Below are 24,372 nucleotides of genomic sequence, written 5' to 3' on the forward strand. Positions count from 1 at the left end.
GGAGGCTTGTTTTTCAGTAGATACTTTTTGATTGGCCAGTGGGTCAAAAAGGTTGTTACATTCTCTGAGCCAGGAGAAGGCTATATAAGCCCTGATGTGTAGCTTTGTTTTGGGACTCACTTTGAGAAGTGTTCTGTGATTTGATCTGAATTCTGGGAAGCCGTTGTTGAGAGTCCCCCGGCTTTGAAAAACCCAGAATGTGGAAACCCAGATGTTGACTGGGTATGGATGTAATGGTTGGACAGTTTGGCAATCTGTCTACTTGATGTTTCTGTCTTGATAATTATGCCTGTATACTTTGAGGTTCAGGGTACTGACCTTTTCTCCTGAACAAGGTAAACGATATATGTCTGACTGATTAAAGTAAGCTTGTTAACCCATTTTGAGTTGCTTTCCTTTAACAAAGCAGATCCAAGAACCTGTGGTAGCTGCAAACCCTGAGGACGCTTGGGGTGCTTGCTGCTACAGCACCACACCCAGGAATAACTGGCCATGTAACCTTGAGCAAGTTACTTAACCCCGATTGCTTTAAAAAAAAAAAAAGAAATGCTTGTTGCATTGGATTAAGTTAAGGGTGGTGAGGTACCCTCATTATCTCCTTCCTTATATTGAGTATCAGTTCCCTGCTAACCATTTTGTTTTATCCTTTCAGATCCAAAGAAAAAACAGAAGCAAAATAAAGATTGAGTAGTTCTGTCTTCTCTCTTCCCTCTGTTATCATTGGTCTGTTTTCCCTGATGCCACCACCACTGTGCAGCACTTCTAGCTCCTCCTTGTCTCCTTATTCTTTTTTCCCAACGCAGTTCAAAAAACACCACTGTTTGTTGTGTTTAGCTTTTCTCTCATTCTGAACTTTCACATTCCTGACACTGTCTTACAGATATTTATCCTATAACCTTCTGCATATATCTTTTAAAATTCTAATTTGTTTGATGTTCATGTGTAGCCACATTGATCTTTTCAGAAATTTTTCCTTTTTTTCTTATCATCAGCATGGTTTTTCTTGTTCTTAAGAATGTGGAATCCTCTCTGTCCTTCCTGCAAATACTTTGAAGTTTGCTTTCCTAATATCAGGACAAGTGACACACTGTGTCCAACTTTTCTCTATCACACATTGTAAAGAATGGATATTTTCTACATCATTTATTTTCATCCAGACAACCAGTTCTGGCTTGGTGAGAATCACATCCAGAATAGAGGTTGTCTTCATTGGTTCTTCGACTTTCTGAGGGACGACATTCTCTTTAAAAACAAGAAATTACCAACTTCTTTGTCCTCCTCTTCAAGTTCTGTTTGCATCTATCTCTTACCTCTCAAATCCTTCTCTTCCCATTTTAATCTGTTTTCCATGTAGCTTCCAAAGCATTTTCCTAAAGCAAAAGTCAAACACTATTCAATAAGCTAAAGCTTCCTGTTATCTCTGGGATCAAATATGAACTCCTTTCTTTAGCATTTGAAATAATTCATAACCTGGTTCCAACCTAAATATACTTTATTCTCCTAAATAGGCACAGTCTATGGGTGTGAGGTTTATTCTTCTTTCCTTGTATACCTTTATAAAATGACTACTTCCTTTTTCAGAATTGTGAGATCATTATTTTATAGATGTTCTGATGACAACATAGGAGTCCACAGGCACCTATAGTTTAATTTTTAAAAGGAAAAGATGACTGAAATTCCAACAATGAAACAATTATTATTTCAGTTAACTGTGCCCACCCTCTACCCCCATGTCTACGAATGAGATTATTCTTTTTTTGGGGGGGTCTTTTTGGAAAGTGGAAGGTAGGGTAATTGGGGTTAAGTGACTTGCCAAAGGTCACACAGCTAATAAGTGTGTCAAATGTCTGAGGTTGGATTTAAACTCAGGTCCTCCTGACTCCAGGGTTAGTGCTCTATTCACTGTGCTACCTACCTGCCCTGAGAGTATTCTTTTTTTTTAACCTACTATTTGGATCTATGTTAGACACTCCAAAAGAACAATTGCATTAATTATTTTGGCATCCTAGAATACCATAGAGTAAATTACTGTTTCAATTTAATGCAGCTTCTGAAAGTACCTAATTTAATACATAGTAAACAACTTGTACTTAAGTGACTAGTTTAGTAAAAAAGTAAAACTTGAAAACAATAATGACCATTTTTCCATTCAGTTTCAGAAAAATAAGAGAAACGGGAGAAAGTGGATATTTCCCCAGAATTTATGTAGTTTAAGAGAGGCGTCATGGCATAGTGAATAGAGGAACAAAGCCAGGAAGATCTCAGTTGAAGTCCAACTTTCTTATATTCACACACTGTGTGACCTTGGAGAAGTCATTTAAGTTTTTAGCACTCTTAGCAAATCTCTTAAGACTGTAGATTCTGGAGAAGAGTCTGCCTTTGAAAGAGTATTTTGTTATTCAGGAGTTCACCCTTGGTCTGATGTCTGTCTATTCCATCTGTAATTTAGCCTTGTGAATACTTAGGAAGTTTCAGCTATTAGAATGAAATTAATTTGGAAGATGTTTTAATAACTCAGTTTTTAAAAATAAATCTAATTTTAAAATTTCCATTTAATACCCAAAGTTGAAAATTTCAGTTAATATATTTCTCTTTTATAGTAATATTAGACTAATCTAAAAGCATGGCTCTTTTTCATTGTTTCCCTGCTGCCTGAATTTACAATGTAGCAATCAAAGTACATTTTGGACTTAGCCTCCTAAATTGACTTTAAGTATATAAATTACGTAAATGAAAATTTGACTTCTTCATTCTGAGGTTTAGGCACTTTCAATATAGCATGAACATTAAGAGATGAATATGGCACTGTGCATTTTTTTTGTAAAAAAACAGCAACCTAGAATTGTAACGGGAGGGAAAAGGGAACTATTTGTTTAGGTTACAAAATTGGAAAAAAATCAAACCTCTTCTGGTAAAAAAGAAAGCTAAGGAGAAAAGCAATCAATATAATCCTTCCTTTTATTGCCTTTAACCATTTTAGATTTCCCCATTGCTTTGTTTTCCCACCAGGGAGATTGCTCTGTTCAATATAGCACTAGATAGCTTAGACCAAAAGTTAGTAAGAAAAAATGTTTAGAGTTTTACTAGATCCTTTTGATTTTTAAGAACAAAAACACTGCACAGTTGAGAAAAATGTTTCACAGAAAAAGAATGCAAAAAAAATAAATTTGAATCAGTATTATAAAACCTTTTATTTTGAGGAGAGGGTGTCTTTCTGTTGTAGTGGTTGTTTTTTAAGTGATATGCTTGGACATATATCTTTTATCACTCTTAATTTGGTAGTTCTGTTCTTCTGGGTCTTAGAATGAAAGTCAGAATTTGAAACTAAAAGGGTGAGCAAATTATGTTATGTGACTGCAATGGAATATTAATGTGTTGTATGAAATGATAAAGTGGACAGTTTCAGAGAGACCTAGGACAACTAGATGAAGAGTGACTAGATTCTGAACTTATACAATTAACTTTATAAAGTCAGTTGATATTTATTAAGTTACTGTACTAAGTGCTGGGGATACAAAGAAGACAAAAGACAATCCCTTCCCTCCAGGAGCTCATAATCTAATGAGAGAGACAGCATACAAATAACAATACACAAACTATGTACGTGATAAATAGGAAGTAATAAGCAGAGGGGAGACACTAGAATAAAGGGATCAGGAAAGGCTTCCTATGGATGACAAGAGTTTAGGTGGGAATTGAAGGAAGCCAGAGGAACCAAGAGACATAGATGAGAAGGAAGAGCATTCCATGCATGGAGGGCAACCTGTGAAAATGCCCAGAATTGGAAGATGAAGTATCTTATTGAGGAACAGCAAAGAGGTCAGTGTCACTGGACCCAAGGGTATATGATGGAGTGTAGCTGTGGGAAGACTGGAAAGGAGGAAAGGTTATAAACGGTTTAGGATATCAAGTAAGATTTTGTATGGGGGTGTTCAGGGAGGACTTGCACCTCTGGTATGAGGGCTTGCCAAGCCCCTTTCAGGGCTGCTCATCCATCTTTGGTATCCGCCTTTCACCCAAATCTCCTCTGTGACCCTAGGAAGCTGTAGCATGCTCAATGGCAACACTCCAGTAAACTTTCTTGGCAGACAGGCCAAACCAGATTAAGGGTAACCAACAGACTTCATATTCACCAGTGAGTTAGGGGATGTCTATCCCAAGCATGTAAAGACATCCCAGCAGAATGTGTGGATGAGAACAATTTGTTCCAGTGGCCACGAAGGTGGCTAATGCAGGTACTGTCGTGTTTAGAGCTTGGTCAGATATTGAAAATGCTCCACTGCATCCTGGGCCATTGCCAGTTGTTCTGACTTTGTCTTGCCATTGGATTTCCTTTTTTTTTGTTGTTTTTATTTATTTTGTTTTTATTTTTTTTATTAATTAATTTGTTTGTTTCCTTTTAGTTTACAGGATTCAATTCCACAATTCCTTGAGTTTCACATTTTGTCCCCCTCCCTGCCCTCCCCCCATGGAGGCATATAATCAAGTATAGGATCTGTAAATACTTTCACATTATGCATTAGTCAGGTTATAAAGATGGATTGTATCAGATGGAATGAAAAATGGTAAAGAGGACATAAAACCAAACAAGAGAAGGAAAAAGATCAGTCTTTTGGGATTGACTTATATCACTGAATTGCTGAGAAGAGTCTAGTCTATCAAAGTTGATCATCACACATATGTTGTGTCTGTAATTGTGTACAAATTTCTCCTGGTTCTACTCTTCTCACTCAGCATAAGTTTGTATAAGCCTCTCCACGTAAATATGAAGACCGTCTGCTCCTCGTTTCTTAAAGCACAGTAGTATTCCATAACATGCATATACTACAACTTGTTTAGCCATTCCCCAATTGATGGGCACCCCCTTAATTTCCAGTTCTTTGCCACCACAAAAAGAGCTGCTATAAACATTTTTGTACATATGGGTCTTCCTCCCACTTCTATGATCTCTTTGGGATATAACCCTAGGAGTGGTGTTGCTGGGTCAAAAGATATGAAAGTATTTATAGCCCTTTGGGCATAATTCCAGATTGCTCTCCAGAAAGGCTGGATCAGTTCACAACTCCACCAGCAATGCATTAGTGTTCCAATTTGCCCACATCTTCTCCAGCATTTGTCATTTTCCTGTTTTGTCATTTTAGCCAGTCTGACTGGTGAGATGTGGTACCTCAGAGTTGTTTTGATTTGCATTTCTCTAATCAATAGTGATTTAGAGCATTTCTTCATGTGCTTATAGATATCTTTAATTTCTTTCTCTGAAAATTACCTGTTCATATCCTTTGACCATTTATCATTTGGGGAATGACTTGTATTCTTATATATTTGACTCAATTCTCTGTATATTTTAGAAATGAGTCCTTTGTTAGAGACACAGGTTGAAAAGATTCTTTCCCAATTTCCCACCTCCCTCTTAATCTTGGTTACATTGGCTTTGTTTGTACAGAAGCTTTTCAATTTCATGTAGTCAAAATTATCCATTTTACATTTTATAATGTTCTCTAATTCTTGTTTAATCATAAAGTCTTTCCCTCTCCACAAGTCTGATAGGTAAACTATTCCTTGTTTTAGGAGACTGCTTACAGTATCAACCTTTATACCTAGATCATGTACCCATTTAGACTTGATTTTGGTATATGGTGTTAGATAATGGTCTATGCCCAGTTTCTGCCATACTATATTCCAGTTTTCCCAGCAGTTTTTGTCAAATAGTGAGTTCTTATCCCAAAAACCAGGGTCTGGGGGTTTATCAAACAATAGATTACTATAGTTGTTGGCTTCTGAATCTCATGTGCCTAATCTATTCCATTGATCCACTCTTCTATTCCTCAGCCAGTACCAAGTAGTTTTGATGACTGCTGCTTTATAATACAGATTGAAATCTGGTATAGCTAGTCCACCTTCCCTAGCATTTCTTTTCATTAATTCCCTTGATATTCTGGACCGTTTATTCTTCCAGATGAATTTTGTTACTATTTTTTCTAGCTCTATAAAGTAGTTTTTTGGTAAATTAATTGGTATGGCACTAAATATATAATTTAATTTAGGTAAAATTGTCATTTTTATTATATTAGCTCAACCCAGCCACAAGCAATTGATATTTTTCCAATTAGTTAGATCTGACTTTATTTGTGTGAAAAGTGTTTTGTAGTTGTGGTCATATAGGTCCTGGGTTTGTTTTGGCAGGTAGATTCCCAAATATTTTATAATGTCTACAGTAACTTTAAATGGGTTTTCTCTTTCTATCTCTTGCTGTTGAATTTCATTGGAAATATATAGGAATGCCGAGGATTTGTGTGGGTTTATTTTACATGCTGCAACTTAGCCAAATTAATTTATTGTCTCAAGTACTTTTTTACTTGATTCTCTACGTATATCATATCATCTGCAAAGAGTGATAGCTTGGTCTCTTCTTTGTCTAATTTGATTCCTTTGATTTCTTTTTCTTCTCTAATTGCTACTGCTAACATTTCTAGTACCAGATTGAATAAGAGGGGTGATAGTGGACACCCTTGTTTCATCCCTGATCTTATGGGAAATGCTTCTAGCTTCTCCCCATTACATATAATACTTGCTGATGGCTTTAAATAGATGTTACCTATTATTTTAAGGAAGGCTCCATTTATTCCTATACTTTCTAATGTTTTTAATAGGAATGGATGTTGTATTTTGTCAAAAGCCTTTTCTGCATCTATTGAGATGATCATGTGGTTTCTGCTATTTTTATTGTGATATGATCAATTATACTGATGGTTTTCCTAATATTAAACCATCCTTGCATTCCTGGAATAAATCCTACCTGATCAAAGTATATTATTCTTGAGATAAGTTGCTGTTGTCTTTTTGCTAGTATTTTATTTAGAATTTTTGCATCTATATTCATGAGGGAGATTGGTCTATAATTTTCTTTCTCTGTTTTATCTCTTCCTGATTTAGGTGTCAGTACCATATTTGTATCATAAAAAGAATTTGGTAGGACTCCTTCTTCACTAATTTTCCCAAATAGTTTGTAGAGTATTGGAATCAATTGTTCTTTAAATGTTTGATAAAATTCACTAGTAAATCCATCTGGCCCTGGAGATTTTTTTCCTAGGGAGTTGACTGATGGCTTGTTCAATTTTTTTTTTCTGAGATAGGGTTATTTAAGTAATTTGCTTCCTCTTGAGTTAATCTGGGCAACTTGTATTTTTGTAAATATTCATCTATTTCCCTAAGATTGTCTTGCCATTGGATTTCAATGACTGGAAGAGAGTGTAAGGCTGACAACTTTCTGCAACTCTGCCTCACTTAAATCCAATTCACAGGCCAGTCAAGACATCACTCCATGGTGTCATTGGTCCTCTTTGAAGATGCAAGACAAAAGATAACAATAACAGGATTTTGCATTTGGTTCTGGAGGTGATAGGGAGTTTCTGGAATTTACTCAGTAGGGGTGGGGAGGGAAGTGACATGATCACACCTGTACTTCAGAAAAACCACTGAATAGATGATAAACTTATAGTAGGGAGAGGCCTGAGGAGGGGAGGGGAAAGGAGGACAGTGTAGCTAGTGTAGAGGTGATGAAAGAGAATTGAGGGGTTGAGGGATTGGAGATCATGTTGTGGACAAAGAACAGAGTTTGATTTTGCAAGTCAGAAGAGCAAGCTTAAATACCAATAAATTGTAATCAGATAAGAAAATTTCAAAGTTCATGAACATGCAAGTGGTATATTTGTGGGTGATGGCAAGATCAAGGCTATGACCATTTTTTTATGTGGCTAAGGTGGAATGGTGGAGTTATGCTCTGTGTGTTGCTTCCAAAGATCAGTCAGCAGCAGAGCTGAACTAGTTCTCCTTGGTTTAATTAGTTTCCATTAAAAAATAAAACAGCCATCAAGTTTCTGACGTAGCTAGAGTTCTGGCATTGTGAGTATTGAAATGACAACATTATGGAATTACAGAATTTAGAGCCAGAAAGGACCTCAGACATCATCTGGTCGAACCTCCTAATCTGACAGGTTAGGAAACTGAGACCCAGAGAAGTGAAGTGACTTGCCCAAGGCCCAACAGATAGTAGAAGTAGCACATATAAGATTCAAACTTATGAACTCTAACTATTAGATTCTACCATAGCCCAATTTTTGTAAGGATGCTCCCCCTACACACATACCCTTTAAAGAAAGTTAGGACAGAACAGTCCTAACTACCATGTTTTCCTGATAATAAGACACTGTCTTATTAGTTTTTTGGACAGAAAAACACCAGAGGGCTTATTTTCAGGGGAGGGCTTATTTTAATGAACATTGACAGCAATTTTAATAAACAGGTAAATGTGAACAAAAAAATGTACCTTTATTCAATAAGCAAATCACTGGGGAAGAACAGGATGACGTGCTCACTGCTGCAGCTCGGAGCGCGGCGGGCGTTTCACCCGGGGTGGGGGGGACGGTGCAAACAGAGGGTACCGTAATGTAGCGTGTAGCGCAGGGGATCACCTTCACTACAGTAGCAATCTCAATAGGGCTTATTTTCGGGGGAGGGCTTATTTTAGAGGAATCTTACACAGTAAGGGGAGGGCTTATTTTCGGGATAGGTCTTATTATCGGGGAAACACGGTAGCTTTCAGAAATATTTTAGGAGTCACATAAGAGACCTGAGGCTGAGCCTCCAGTAATTGTGAAATGGTATATCTGAAGATATGCCCTGATTTACCAGAAACTAATAAAGTTTTCTGACATAGTATGTTAATTTTTGCTTTGTGTTCTATGAGCTTTTAAAAGGAATGTCTCTTAGTTATTGGTGTCAGTAACCTCCTTGATTTGCAAATGATTCTTAAACAGACTAAAACCAAAACATTACAAAACTATTTTGTAATTAGGAAGAATGATGTGTTCTAGTTAGGAAGTATCCACCACTGGACCAGTTACAGCTGTAGTCCCTAGAAAACACCCCCAATGTAGTCTGGGTTGCCATTATGTAGTGATATTTTTGTAATTGTCAGCGGAGAGCTTGTGAATGAAGGAAAGGGAGCTCCATCACAGGAATACTCCCTCTGTCCTCTACTGATACATTTTTCTTCCCTTGAAAGTAGGTTATATGTGAATACCCACACAAGTAGGTTTATCTGTCTCCAGGTACACCTTGAGCTTTTGAGAACTGTATTTGGCAAATGGTTTTTAAGCATCAATTTAAAGAGGGAGAGGAAAATTCCAGGAGTATTGCCTGTCGCTGTATCCCAGGCTGCATGTCATTACACTTGAAGCCAACCTGTTTTTTTTTTTTTAGAATGCTTTGCTGACAGGCTTAGCAGATGAAGATTGAATAGGTAGGGAGAGCTGGTTGTTTATTCCCCAGGGAAGCTTCTCCAGTTCAGACTAGCAGGGCTTACATGAGAGTTTGTAACACGACTGCCATAGCTTGTTTTATGTACCTATGAAACCAGAGTTTGAGAATTCAGCCCCTAGAGCTGTCAGCACATGATGCTTGAATGAAAAGCACTGTCCAGCCATTCAGAAGGAAACACCAACTGATCATATGGGCAAGGGTATGATCAAAGAAACAGACTGGTAAGTCTCATCAGACAGCATAGAGGCTACTCTTGTTGGTGAAATAAATCTGGTACTACCTATAAAAGGGAAAGTTTTAACTGAGTTGCTCAATGAATAATAAAAAGTTTGGTGGGGCCGAAATTTTAAGCAGAGACTATACAGCAGTCTTTCTCTGTTGCTGATGAAGAGGGAATTTTCATTCAGTTCTGAAATCATGCTGGTGTCTCAGAAATGTTTGTGCTTTGCCCAAGCTAACACAGTTAATGGTGGGGTCAGGACCAGAGCCCAGGTCTCTTGATTCCCAGTGGAGTAGTATTTTCACTGACTCATGTTACCTTCCTTCCTTTTAGTTCCAAACTTATGAAAGAGATGGTTTACAGCCATTACCTCCATTTTCTCACCCACCCTCCTAAACCCCCTGAAATCTGTCGTTCATCCTATCCCCTTTTATTTGCTGAGTGTCATTGCCTTTTCCCCACTACCATTGTTCTTGGCAATGTCTGTTTTTGATAGCCTCATCCTTCTTGATACTCTGCCTTCCTTCAGCTTCCATGATTCATGTAATATTGTAATACAAACTTAGAATTTAATAACTGAGTATAAGAAGAGGGCCAAACAGAATGGTAAAGGGGTTTGAGGAGAGATTATGTAGTTGGGGTTGGGGGAAGCAGAGGAAACTTAGTAGGGCATGGAGAGGAGTTAAAGGAGAATCCCATATCTATTCCAGATGTTGGTAGTGGTGTTTATAAAGCTGTGGATTAAGTTCAGGCTTCTGAAGTATTGCAATAGTTTCTCACTTAGTCTCTCCCCTCTCCAGTACATCTTCCACAGAGTTGCAAAAATGATATCCCTGAAACATAAGGCTGACCTTGTCACTCGCCTGCTCAAGACACTCCAATAGATGCTGTTACCTCAAAGACCATATGGACTCCTCTGGCATTTAAAGCCTTTCACAATCTGAACCCACCCCACCTTTCTAGGCTTATCACAGATCACTCCCCTTGCATCCTTACTTTCAGCTTGACTAGCCTTCTTGCTATTCGTTACACACAACATGTCATCTCCCACCACCATACCTTTACACAGTCTTCTTGCAGTGCACTAAGTGCTCACCTCTACCACTTAGAATCATGAACTTCCTTGAATGTTCAATTCAAAGGGCATGTTCTAAATAAGAGCTTTTTAGATCCTCCCACTCCTGTCTCCTCACAAAATTACTTTGCATTTTCTTTGTATGTTTCATATCTTCATGTGTATATACACGTGTGTCCCCTTTAGTAGAATATAAGCTTCTTGAAGGAGGGGCTATTTTACTTTTTTCTGTGTGTTCCTTGTGCCTATACATAGTAGATGTTTAATAAAAGCTTGTTTATTGAGAGGGCTAGACAGGACTAAGGGGAAAAGAACAGTTTATTTAGCCTTGTAAATCAAAGTGTTGCAGATGGGGTACAGTGGGGTTAAGTGGCTTTCCCAGGGTCATAACAGCTAATAAGTGTCCTGAGTATGCATTTGAATTCAGGTCCTCCTGACTCCAGGTCTGCTATTCTATCCACTATGACACCTAGCCACCCCCATAAATCATAGGTTCTTAAAAAGTTGGGTTTTCTGTGTTTTTTTTTAATGTTTTCATCATCTCTTAAAAACCTAGGCCAAATTTCACTTTTTCCTTAAAGCCTTCCTTCCCTGACCACCCCAACACAAAATAATTTCTCTTTAATGAATTGCTACATCAGACACTACCTATATAGTTCATTTAGCAATTCAGTTTCACATTTATTAAGCGCTCAGCATGCATAAGGTCCTGGTCTAGGCCCTAGAGATAAAGATGAAAAATGACACAGTCCTTACCTTTAAGAAGTTCACAGGCTACTGTGCACAAAATACCAGAGGCTGTGATTCCTCTCTGTAGCCTGTAGAATCTTGCACATCAATCCAACCGTTTTGGAGGGAGGGCAATTTGTAACTATGCCCAAAGGGCTATCAAACGTGCATACCCTTTGACCCAGCAATACCACTTCTAGGGCTGTATCCCAAAGAGATCATACAGATGGGAAAAGGACCCTCTTGTACAAAAATATTTATAGAGCTCTTTTTGTGGTGGCCAAGAACTGGAAATTGAGGAGATGCCCATCAACTGGGGAATGGCTGAACAAGTTGTGGTATATTAACATAATGGAATACTATTGTGCTATAAGAAATGATGAGCAAGCAGATTTCAGAAAAACCTGGAAAGATTTACATGAACTGATGCTGAGTGAAGTGAGCAGAACCAGGAGAACATTGTACACAGGAATTGTCACATTTTGCATTGACTGACTTTCATAGACTTGGCTCTTCTCAGTGATGCAAGGATTAAAGACAACTTCAAAAGACTCATGATGGAAAATGCTATCTATGTTCAGAGAAAAAACTATGGAGTCTGAATGCAGATCAAAGCATTCTAGTTGCTCTTTTTTGTTATTTTGTTTCTTTTTTCTCATGATTCCTCCCATTGGGTCTAATTCTTCTTCACAACATGACTAATGTGAAAATATGTTTAATATGAATGTATATGTAGAACCTTTATCAGATTGCATGCTGTCTTGGGGAAGTTAGGGGGGAAGGAGAGGGAGAAAATTTAAAACTCAAAAGCTTATGGAAGTGAACGATGAAAACTAAAAATAAATAATTTTTTTAAAAAAGACTCTTGCACATCAGCAAATAAGTTCTGTAAATATTTGTTGATTTGCTCCACCTGATGTTTTAAGCTGGCAGAATATTTTAACAAGAATGTGCTTCCATTATGGTAAATTATCCCATATACAAACAGTGAACTTGTTTACATTACTCAACATTTAAATGATTGATAGACCAAAAAACACATATAAATCTTATTTCTTTCCAGATGTAATTCAAACACCTTCTTATATACAAACTCTTTCCCTATCCCTCAAAGTGCTAGTGTCCTTCCTCTTTAGCTATCTTCCTTTTAACTGCCTCAGGTTTATTTTGTGTAAACTTATAGGTACACATTGTCTCCCATTGTAGACTGTATAGAGCTTTACATGCCTTAGGAGGAAGGACAGGCTCTTCTTGTCTTGGTATCCCTGGGGCCTAGAACATAATAAATACCCGTTGGTTGATTATTTCCCCATTGTATCCCTGAGGAATTGCTGTCTAATGATCCAGGGAAGAGGAAAAAGGAGGTAGGGCAAACCAGCAGCTAGCAAGCTACCAGGAAATGGAATCTGAACCAAGGGAAATACTATCCTTGTGGAATCCTTAAGATTCTCAAGATAAGGAGAAGCAGAGTTTGTATGTGTTCAATATTGGCAGGACCTCCCCACTCCCCCAACACACACACACACACACACACACACACACACACACATACACATACACTTATCCCTACACTACAGGTCATGTGCTTGTTTTATTTAGAAACAATCTATAGAATTCTCTAAAAATTTTCAGAAAACTGAAATTTTAACTAGAATAGTATTTCTCTAAGAGTCTTGTAGTTTAATTTAGTGAAACTTAAGCTATATCATGGTTCAAAAGACATCATAAATGTTTCAGAAGAGCAAAGGAAATGGTGATTATTAGAAACATCCGGCAACAAAGAATTGTAGTATTCAGGAAATCTCTAACATGAAAGAACAAATTCTTATTTCGGTTATGTTGAAGAGACTGGGTATAGGAAAACTGACAATCTTTTTTCTTGTCTTTGGAAGTTAGATACAATGAGGGCAACTACTAAAAGGGGGAACGTGAGAGAAACTTCAAGATTTCAGTGTTCACTAAGTGGAGATAAAATGCATTAGATTGTCAGCTATCACATTTCATTTTTATTTCTAAACTTTAGCTTAATTTTCACTCTGAAACTCCCTTAGCAAGCATAGCAAAGATGGAGGTCCTTTGGAGAGAGATTTATTCATGCAGTCATGTTAATGTTAGTAAAGTTAGTCTAAGGTGATAACTTAGCAACATGCCAAATAGGATGCCAATAGGAACTCAGATTGAATAGAATAAGCCTAAAATGAACAGTGTATAAACATGGCTATGTTGTCTGTTCTTGTATAAAACTGAGACTTGGATTTTCAGCATTTTTCTTTCTGGTGTTATGCCCCAGGTATTACAGAATCTCTTATCCAGCTCAGTACTGTTTTTAGGAAACCAAGAAATAGCATAAGTATCATGAAACTAAAAAGATCTTAATGAATAATAATTTGTACTTACATGTGTGATTTAAAATTTACGAAGTGTTCCCTCCAAGCAGCCCTGTCAGGTAGTGCAGGCATCAACATACTCATCCACATTTTATGGATGAGAAAACTGAGGGCCAGAGGTACAATGATCTGCTCACAGTCAGTAAAGCAAGTCAGTAACCAAGCCCAGATTTGAGCTCCCAGACCTCCTGACATCACTTTTTCTGCTGTACCGCATTGCCTAAAATTGTATTGGTGGCTGAAGATATTAGGAAAGAAAATCATGAGAGACCAGGCTTTCTAAGTGACATCTTTGTCTGGCCAAAATAAAAATTCAGTTCAGGTTGTTAAATGAGCTATTATTGAAAGGCACCTCTGTTGAGAGAAGGTAAGAGTAGTGCTTTGGAACCTTGATAAATATCCATTCAGTTTCTTAAGTCTGTTTCTGTTGCTTAATTTTTTGAAGTAAATTATTTGATTCATTGGTCATTGCCTCCTAATTGTATTTCTCTGCCTACAGCTCCTCAAAGAAATTTTGAAATTGCCTTCAAGATGTTTGATTTAAATGGAGATGGGGAAGTAGACATGGAAGAATTTGAACAGGCAAGTCTTTCTGATGAACCTCATTACTTGAGTAATTATCACATAATGAGCACCTTCACCAATCGGTCTGTTCATAAGTTATTTATTAGGTACCTGCTTGTGGCAGGCACTTGTGCTAGGCAATGGGGACATGGTTACAAGAAACACAGCATTCTCTGCTCTCCAAGGGCTTTCCTTCCAAAGGTATATGTCTGGAATCAGAACATTTAGAACATCTACAAATAGGTACAGAATAAATACAAGGTAGTTAAGGAGGGAGGGCACTTTCTAATTTTGTAGAAAGTGGTTCTTGAACTACATCTTCAAAGAAGAGATGAGTTCAGTGAAGCTGGGTGAGTAGGGGGTGCATTCCAGGCTCTGCAGCCGGCCAGTGCAGAGGCATGGGGACAGAAGATGAACAGAGACAAAGTCAACTAGACTGGACCATGGAGTGAAGGAAGAAGAATAACATCCAATAAAGCTGGAAAGATAGGTTGGATCTAGGTTGTTACACTTTAAAGCTAAACAGGAGGGGTTTCTATTTTATCCTGGAGCTAATTGGAGTAGGTTATGTAGGGAGTCACATGGCTACATCTGCTTTTAAGGAATATCATTTTGACACGGCATGGAAAGAAGATGGACTGAAGGAGGGAGAAACATGAGGCAGGAAGATCCCTTAGGAGGATGCTCTAATAGCTGAGGTCAGCAATGGAGAGGGCCTAGACTAAGGATGTGTTTGTGGAGCAGAGAAGAGGAGTGGGATGTAAGTGGCCATGTGGAAAGAGAAGCAGTGAGGTTTGCCAAGTGATTGGCATGATGGACAGACAAGTGAAGGATAACACAAAGGTTATAAACCCAGGAGACTGCAAGGATGGTGATGCCTTCATTGAAATTGGGGAAAGTTGGAAGAATTTTGGGGGAAAAGATAAGGAGCTCTGTCTTAGACAGATTGAGTTTGAGATGTCTTCCGGACATACAGTCTGAATTGTTAAATAGGCAGTTGGTGATGGATTGAATCTCATTCTGACTCCCCTTGGATGTGTTTTGACCATGTACCACATATGGAAACAGTTCTAGTTCTTAAGATGCCAACTATATGCACTCATATAATTTCTTCTGCTTTTCCTGATTTTTTTCACTCTGCTATGGGAGGCATTGAGGTGAGCATATTGCTGCTGACAAGTGTGAGGCTAGGCCCATATTTCTCACATTTCCTCTCCATTCTCACTACTCCCTTTCTTACACCCAGGCTCACACAAGAAAGTTCACATTCACTGTCATCTTCATTTCTTAATACTTATTCCTTCTCTTCTCTTATGTGAACCTCTCAGCCTCAAGCTATGAAATTAAATTATTTTCTTAAAGGATTTCTGTAGGGGAAGGAAAACCTGACACTTTTCCTTTAACTGTTGTGGGTTCTCGCCTGTGGCAGATTTGTATATGATGCTTCCTCAGAAATCCAGTAGAGATGATTACATTTTCACAGTTTGATCTTGGAAACCTAGGAGCACTGCCACTGTAACGTCCAGCCGTCAGCAGCAATTTCACGTGGCCTTGGCAGCCTGAGCAGCTTTCCAGAGGCTCTTGTTCCTGCCAGGAGAGATTTCAAAGCTGGGAGAATGTAGGGGGGAGCATTATACAGAAGGAAGCATTTTTCTATTCCTCTAAATATTTTAGGGCAAAGGAGATAGATTATAGAAGTACATAGAGTATATCTTCAAGTAGAAGAGATACATACATAGCACAGAGACAAGGATTTCAAACCACCCAGACAGGTTTCCTGATACCTTATAGGTCTGTAGCCCTTAGCAATTCTCCACCTTCACTTTGCCTTTGGTTCAATTCAGTAAACACTTAGTCAGTCAATAAACATTCATTAAGTGACTGTTATATGCCAGACACTGCTAAGTGGTGGGATATAAAAAACGCAAAAGACAGTCTTTGCCTTCAAGGAACTCAGTCTACTGGGGAAGACAACATGGTGAAAGTTGGAGAGTAGAGATGGGAAGGTACAGAGGCATGATGAAGTCTAGAGGAATGCAGTTGGGTGGGAAATTAAAAGATGGCTGCCTTGGCCACCTTCCTTAAAAGGGAAACCTGAGAAATGTTCTCCATTATCCACCCTCTACCTTTTCCAGTCAGAAGGAGGAGCCCCAGGGGGATGGGGTGCTAAAGAGGGGTAAGTTTCAGTGTTGATGTGATCTTACAGGATGATGGGATTCAAAGAGTCCAAGAAGAGTGAAGGGAAGCATGAGGAAGGGCTGGGAAATGATGAGATAGTTGATTTGGATGCCCTCCTTAAATGGAGAATCTAGCTACTATGTGCTAGGTACTCTGCTGTGTATACGAAGAAAAAGTTTTTGATGACTAGTCCCTATCCTCAAAGTGCTTCCATTCTACTAAAGAAGGTTGTTATGCAGACATATCCCAGGAGCATCAAATTATAGAAAGTGGAATTCAGTTCTTTTGTCACTACTCCTCATTCCTTGCTTTGTCTTACATTTTCACAATTGCTTTGAGAAACATGCTAAAGAGAGGAATTGACAGTATTGCCCTAGAAACAGAAAAATTCCATCTCCCCAGAAGTATAGCCAGAGACTTTCCCCTTTTGGGATCATTTATCATCTTGTTTCCTTGTAACAAAGAGTTATTCTGAATGCCTGTATGACTCCTCCAGCCCATCATCTTAGACCCATTCATTCAATTAGAAATCTCCAGAGGAAAGAAAGAAAGATAAATCCGTTGAAAAAATCAGCCTGACTTTCCCAGTGCGGATGTATTCCTCATTGCTTTCTTGACTGGCCTGGGTTACTTTTTCTTATTCAGCTAATTTGTGTGAAAAAAAAATAACTCTTATCAAAGACTAGAACCATAAGGGGAAAACACTTAATTGCCAAATGATAGGAATCCTCCAGAGTCGTAACACTGATTAAAGAGGAGGTCAATGTGCTTTCACTGAAAGATAAAGTAATTAGCACTTTGAATGTCAGGGCAATAGGAGATAAAAGAGCTGAACTCAGAGTCAACAGAAGGCTCAAAGGAGTTATTAAATATTTGTCTCTGACAATCCTAATTGGAAACAATATAATGACATAGATTTTAGACTGTTTTACCTTTTATAGGCATGATGTTTTATTCTTCTAAATTATTTCCAAAGTTGCAAGTAATATCTTCCACAATAATTACAGAAATGTAAGAATTGCTTTTGAAACTAGCAGTACTTTGTGGATTATTATTGATCATTCATCAAAGTAACTGACTGTTGTACCAAACATATACCACTCAATGAAGAAAAATACTGATTCTTGGAAGACAACAGCTTGTACATTCATTCACTATTTGTCAAAACATTTATTAAGCATTGGTGACATGCAGTGGACAGTGCTTGGTTCTGAAAGAGATCCAAAAATAAGTATGATATTATCCCTGCCTTACAAAAATTTATTCTCTAGTGGGGTCAATAAGGTGTGTACACAGATGGAGATACACTTTAGTACTTCCAAAAATCTGTTGTTTTATTGGTATTGGTATTTCCCCTTATGACCAGGCTTGTCATGGCTGAACTTCTCAGAACTTACCCTGGTCATTGGTCAGCAGTCCATTGGTGGGCCTGTATGCAAAGCCTTTTCAGCTTAGTTCAGAGCTTATATTCTGCTGACTTAGCTTTTGAGTCTTTTCCATGCCAGGTAGGTGCCAAGGAGTCCAAGTTCAAATGAAGGTCATCTGTAGCTGCAGAAATCTGGAAAGACCTTACAGTGGAGGAGCAAGAGAAAGGAGACAGGGAAGAGCTACTTTCTAGAACATTAATGTTGACAGAGTTATTAAGGTCCCTTGTGTCCTTTAAGCACAAGGAGGGTGTAAATAGGCAGAGATGGATAAGGGCAGCTATAAGGATAGGGAAGTGTGAGATATGTTGGGTGATGGCAGTTCGTCCAACTGCAGGAGGGGGAAATAGTATAAGAGAAAGTTAAGTTGAAGTCAGTGGAGGTGGACCTTATATCCTAGCCTAAGGAGATTGAACTAGAATTTTTAAGCAATGGGTAGCCATTCAGGCTGATATGAACCAGTGTGGGAGAGCAGATCATCTTGGGGAGGTGAATAAGCCCATTGTGGGAAGAATCAGCTAGAGGGGGAGAGGCTGGGTCCAAAGGGGCCCATCAAGAGTCTAGTGTGATGGTCCAGGCAAGAGGAGCTATGGCTGGATCCAGTATAGGGTAGTGGGTTTGGTGAGGATGCAGAGTATAGGAACATCAGCTGCATTGAATTCACTCAGTGGCTTGTGGGCCATAGTGGCCTCACCTTAGTCTTACTAGTTTTTTGGATTTAGGACTCATATATTATCTCTTCAGTTTTTTGCTGACATGTTGAAACCCGTGTGAAGTCCCTTCACAATAAAAGGGACTACGGACTTCAAATAAATACCTTTTTAATACAGTGCTGAATAAGATATAGCTCTAAATAAGACTGTCTTTTACCCCAGGGAGTTCTGGAATAACACATATAAAAGCGCATAGAAAGAAGAACAATGAATAAACATATAAAGTGCTTTGTGTTTGAAGGTCTCTTATATTGAGCTATTATTTCCCTTAGAACATAAATTCATATAGACTAATTAGATTTAAAAGTACAATCGGATTTCAAGCATTAACCTCCTTTCATAAGGTATTATGGTTGGGGGATGGGAGGGGGAAATGGCAGAATTATTGGCAAGCAATTATAGTGTTTAAAAAAATGAACAGAGTTTTAGTTTAGATTTTTAAGAATTTCAATCATCTTGACTTTTTTGTTTGATTTCCCAGTTAAATATGTTTTCTTCTCTGGTGTTATATTATTTTTGTCTAAGCATATGAAGAAACCTAAAAGGAATCATCAGTATGAGTAAGAAAAACATACATTTGTCAGTAGGCACCTGCAAAGTTAATGTGGTATAAAGCAGAGTAACAGCTAGTATTAATCTTTTACCCTGTTTTTCCCAAATCTCATTGATCACATGGAGATAACCAAAAGGTATTAATTGTCTGCTTTATGATTTACTGACTAGAGTAAATCTGATTTTTGTCAGTGACAGAGAGCCATTTTCCCAACTCAGTTTTTAAGCTGATCACAAAATAATAAATTTGATAAAAGTTAGTTCATAAGAAGATGTGAAAATAAAGGAAAGCTCTTGTCAGGTTTTAATTGATAAGACATTCAGGGTCTTATCAAACTGAAGATTACTAGTTGTATAAAGGAGAAAAAACAACCTGGATTTTGCTCCAGGGATGCTCTCTTCTGTCCTTGGGGATGCTTGGCCATTAAGAGACGTAAGCATTTTAAACTGAGAGTAGACAAGAGAAAGAACTAAGTGATCCAATTCTGAGCATCACCTTTTTTTTATGAAAGCAATTAAAATGATGAAACTATAACACTTTAAAGTATCGCCTAAATACTCCTCAAGGTTGAGGATTAGTATTGCCTTATTAGTAATTGTGTTAACATATCTAGATGGTGCTTTATGGGGAAGCTAGGTGGCCCAATGAATAGAGTGCCAGGATTGGAGTCTGGAAAATCTGAGTTCAAATGCCGCCTCAGACACTTACCGTCTATGTTACCCTGGGCAAGTCACTTAACCCCTATTTGCCTCAGTTCCTGTCTGTAAAATAGGGGCACACCACAGAAGGAAATGGCAAACCACTCCAGTATCTTTACCAAAAAAACCCCATGGACAAAGCCCATAGGAGTCACATAAAGTTGGACATGATTGAACAACAACATCATGCTTTCTTTATAGATTATAAAATATTTTATATCCACTATATCATTTGGCGCTAACAGTAGTCCTTTGAGATATTATTTTTAATTAATTAATTTATTTTTAGTTTTCAACATTCACTTCCATAAGTTTTAAATTTTCTTCCCCTCTCCAAGAAAGCATGCAATTTGATATGGCTTTACATATACATTCCCATTAAACATTAAATATTTTCACATTAGCCATGTTGCAAAGAAGAATTATAATGAATGGGAGAAACCATGAGAAAGAAAACAAAACAATAAAGAAAATAGTCTGCTTCACCCTGCATTCTCACTCCATAGTTTTTTCTCTAGATATGGTTGGCATTTACCATCATGAGTCCTTTGGAATTATTTTAGTCCTTGCATTGCCAAGAAGGGCTGAGTCTATCAAAATCAGTCACTGCATGCTGTGGCTGTTTCTGTGAGCAATGTTCTCCTGGTTCTGCTCATTTCATTCAGCATCAGTTCATATAAGTCTTTCCAGGATTTTCTGAAGACCACCTGTTCATCATTTCTTATAGAACAATAGTATTCCATTACATTCATATACCACAACTTGTTCAGGCATGCCACAATTAATGAGCATCCCCTCAATTTTCAATTTTTGACCACCACAAAAAGAGCTGCTATAAATATTTTTGTACATGTGGGTCCTTTTCTCATTTTTATGATCTCTTTGGGATACAGATCTGGTAGTGCTATTTCTGGATCAAAGGGTAAGCCCAGTTTGGGCCCTTTGGGCATAGTTTCAAATTGCCCTCCAGAATGATTGAATCAATTCACAACACCAACAAATGCATTAGTGTTCCAATTTACCCACATTTTCTCCAACATTTATCACTTTCCTATTTTGCCATGTTAAGCAATCTGATAGATGTGATGTGGTACCTAAAAGTAGTTTTGATTTGCATCTCTCTAATCAGTAGTGATTTAGAGCATTTTTTCATATGACTATAGATAGCTTTAATTTCTTCCTCTCAAAACTGCCTATTCATATCCTTTGACCATTAATCATTTGGGGAATGACTTGTAGTCTTGTAAATTTGACTCCGTTCTCTATATATTTTGGAAATGAGACCTTTATCAGTGACATTGACTGTAAAAATTCTTTCCCAGTTTTCTGCTTCCCTCCTAATCTTGGTTGCATTGTTTTGTTTGTGCAAAAACTTTTCAATTTAATGTAATCAAAAATTATCTATTTTGCATTTTATAATGTTCTCTATCTCTTGTTTGGTCATGAATTCCTCTGTTCTCCATAAATCTGACAGATAAACTATTCTTTACTCCCCTAATTTGTTTATAGTATCAGCATTTATACCTAAATCGTGTACCCATTTGGACTTCATTTTGGTATACGGTGTCAGACGTTGGTCTATGCCCAGTTTCTGCCATAGTATAGATATTATCCCCATTGTATAGGTGAGGAAATTGAAGTACAGAGGAGTTGAGCATTTTGCACCAGTAGTAAGTTTCAGCTTCAGGATTTTAACTCAGGTCCTCTAATCCAAGTTCAATATTCTTTCTGCCATATCACAGTTGTTGAAAGATAAAAATATCACTAAAAGGTTGCCTGATTCTCGTCCAGACTCTAAGTTAATGAAGTCACAGATAAGCTATGAAGTTCTTTATAATCATAAATAATTCTCTTCTGTGGGGTAAAGGTCATATTCTTTAAAGGTCACAAAGCCCAAATAATTGCCAAGTAATAGTTATTATGGGTAAGTTTTAATCCTCGACAGTCTTCCACCTGCTACCAATACCTTCTATGCCAATCCCCTTTGTCATCACTTATAAGCTTAGGGAATGGCAACTAATTTTAGCAGCCTAAACTAAGCATTATGAGACAAATCTTTCATTTAAAAAAATGTCATTTTCTTCATCCAAATATAATTTTTTAATTATTTAAGCCACTGGTATGCATAATTGAGAGTTGATTATATTTGTAAAAAAAAAAAATCATAGGTTTTAATGAAAGTCCTTTGTATGCCTGCAGTACAGTTTCGCATTATTTAGCATAGTGTGGTAGAAGGAGCCCCAGCTTTGGAGCTGGAGATCTGGATTATGATCTTAATTCTATCATTTGCTATCCATGGGAGCTTGGGGAAATCACTTGTCTTTCTGAACATCAGTTCCTTCTGAAAAATGAGGACCTAAGGATTTAAAGGTAGAAGGGAGCTTAACAGTTTGATTCTCTGATCCAACCTACTCATCTCACCAATACTCAGGCTAACTCGCAGAGATTTTAATGAGGCTCTGATAACGTACGTAAAGCATTTTATGAACCATGGGAATGTTGTGTGAATGTGTTATAAGTAGCTCTGATCCCTTTTGCTTTTTTTTTTCCCCAAAAAACCTGATGACTTGTTAATTTGGTGTAATTCAGTTCAGCAAGCATTTTCTTTATGCTACTTGCCAAAGGTACAAAAACAAAGTAGTGTTTGTCCTCAAAGAGCTAACATTCTACTGAGGGAGCACAGTGTGAGCTAATGTGAAAAGGAAGAGAAGCTGACTCCTGGGAGGACCAGCAGTTCCTTCTCCTAGGAGGGGATGGGTAAGCTGAGTCTCCAGTGAACCCAAGGGTTCCCAGAAGTGGAGGGGAGGAGGATGTGCATTCCAAGCAGGGGGCTGACCTGTGTGAAGGCATGGGGCTGGAAGATGGAGTGCTGGTTTGGAAGAACAGCTGGTAGACCAATTTGAATGGAATGCATTGTGCCTAGAAGGAAGTAATGTGAAATAAATATGGGAAGATTGAGTTGCAACCAGATCATGGAGGGCTTTAAATGCTGAGAATTTAAATCAAATGAAATAATGTTTATAAAGCACTTAACACAGTCCCTGGCACATTATAGGTGCTTAAAAAAGGCTTGTTCTTTTCCCTTATCCCTAAGCTAAGAAGTTGTTTTTTTTATCTCAGAGGGAAAAAGGAACCACTCAATAAGGTAGGGGAGACATTTTTCTCCTGTCTTCTATTCCTGTCAGTCTAAACCCAAGTGATATATTGAGACCTTTGTAGTATTAATTATGATCTTCCCACCCTTAGAAACCTTTTATTACCCAGGTCAGTTAGGGGACTCTCATCATTATGAGCAGAAGGTTATTTTGGGTCTGTATAAAATCTTGGTTGCAGTTTAAAAAAAAGAGACAACTCTTCCACAAATACATGCTTTCTACCTCTGAAGTTAAAACCTATCTTCCCCCTTTTTCGATGTCATTACAAATCTTTAACATTGAAGTAGTGTTTTTCTGATTGACACTCTAAAAACTGTCACCAGGACAATGGCTGCCATTCATCAGGATCATTTTAACATGTTGCAGTGCTAATTATTCTGAATGGCTATTTTTCTGTCTGGTGGTCTGAAGGAAGAGCTGCAGTTTGAAGGAAGCATTTTTCCTCTAGGAAGCAAATAGTACCATGTTTAAAGCAATCCCAGGCCTTCTCCCTAAGAATAAAAAATTTAATGCCACCTTAATTACTTGCTTAGGTTAAAGATTAATTATTCCAAGTAGCTGTGTCCTCTCTTCAAGTGCTTGACTTAGAATCTCCCCTTCATGATTGAATTGCTTCCCTTTTCTCCTAGGAGAATTCTAAAGCACTAGCTTCATTTATCATTCCTAATAAATGTCCTAGTCTCCTGGAGATTTAAGTATTTGGCTATAGCTTTTCCCTTCCTTTATCAAAACTGGATAAGCCATGAATCCAACAGTGAAAAATTTATTGACATTTCTGAAATTCTTGAGATAAGACATTGTTTTGAGGAGCATAGTTTCTCCCCTTGTTCCACATTGCTTGCCAAGGAACATTAGAAATGTTAAAAAGAATACTCCTTTGTGAAGAGAACCTCTCTAGGATCATCCCAATTATTGTCATTCCCGTAATGATTTGTTGTTTCCCTTTCTGAACTCTTTTAGGTTCAAAGCATCATTCGCTCCCAAACCAGCATGGGCATGCGTCACAGAGATCGTTCTACCACTGGTAACACCCTCAAGCCTGGCTTGTGTTCAGCCCTAACAACCTACTTTTTTGGAGCTGATCTCAAAGGGAAGCTGACCATCAAGAACTTCCTAGAGTTTCAGCGTAAACTTCAACATGATGTCCTGAGGTTAGAGGTTGGTATCTGCTGGCTTTGGGGAAATTGTGACAATATCCTGTAGAACTATATGTGATCTGCTAGACCACAAAGCTTTTGGGCAAGAGATCACATATACTCAAATACTTCATCTCTAAGAGCTGATTGGTTTGAAATTCATTAGTAATAGATCACCTAGCAATAGGTAGAAAATACCATGTTCTGGAAAATGCTATG

General features: G+C 37.9%; 1 protein-coding gene across 2 annotated transcripts in view; it reads left to right on the forward strand.

Moving 5' to 3' along the window:
- The window catches only part of MICU1 (mitochondrial calcium uptake 1), a 271,908-nt gene that overhangs the window by 146,766 nt on the left and 100,770 nt on the right, over positions 1 to 24,372 (forward strand). For both annotated transcript variants that reach the window (XM_069071075.1, XM_069071076.1), the window contains exons 7-8: positions 14,232 to 14,314; positions 23,978 to 24,175. In XM_069071075.1, the coding sequence (XP_068927176.1) occupies positions 14,232 to 14,314; positions 23,978 to 24,175 (281 nt within the window). The remainder of the gene's footprint in view (positions 1 to 14,231; positions 14,315 to 23,977; positions 24,176 to 24,372) is intronic.

The sequence above is a fragment of the Petaurus breviceps genome, unplaced genomic scaffold (genome assembly GCF_028583685.1).
Source record: "Petaurus breviceps papuanus isolate PSGF00001 unplaced genomic scaffold, PetGlider_PUasm1.0 90825, whole genome shotgun sequence".
Classification (NCBI taxonomy): domain Eukaryota; kingdom Metazoa; phylum Chordata; class Mammalia; order Diprotodontia; family Petauridae; genus Petaurus; species Petaurus breviceps.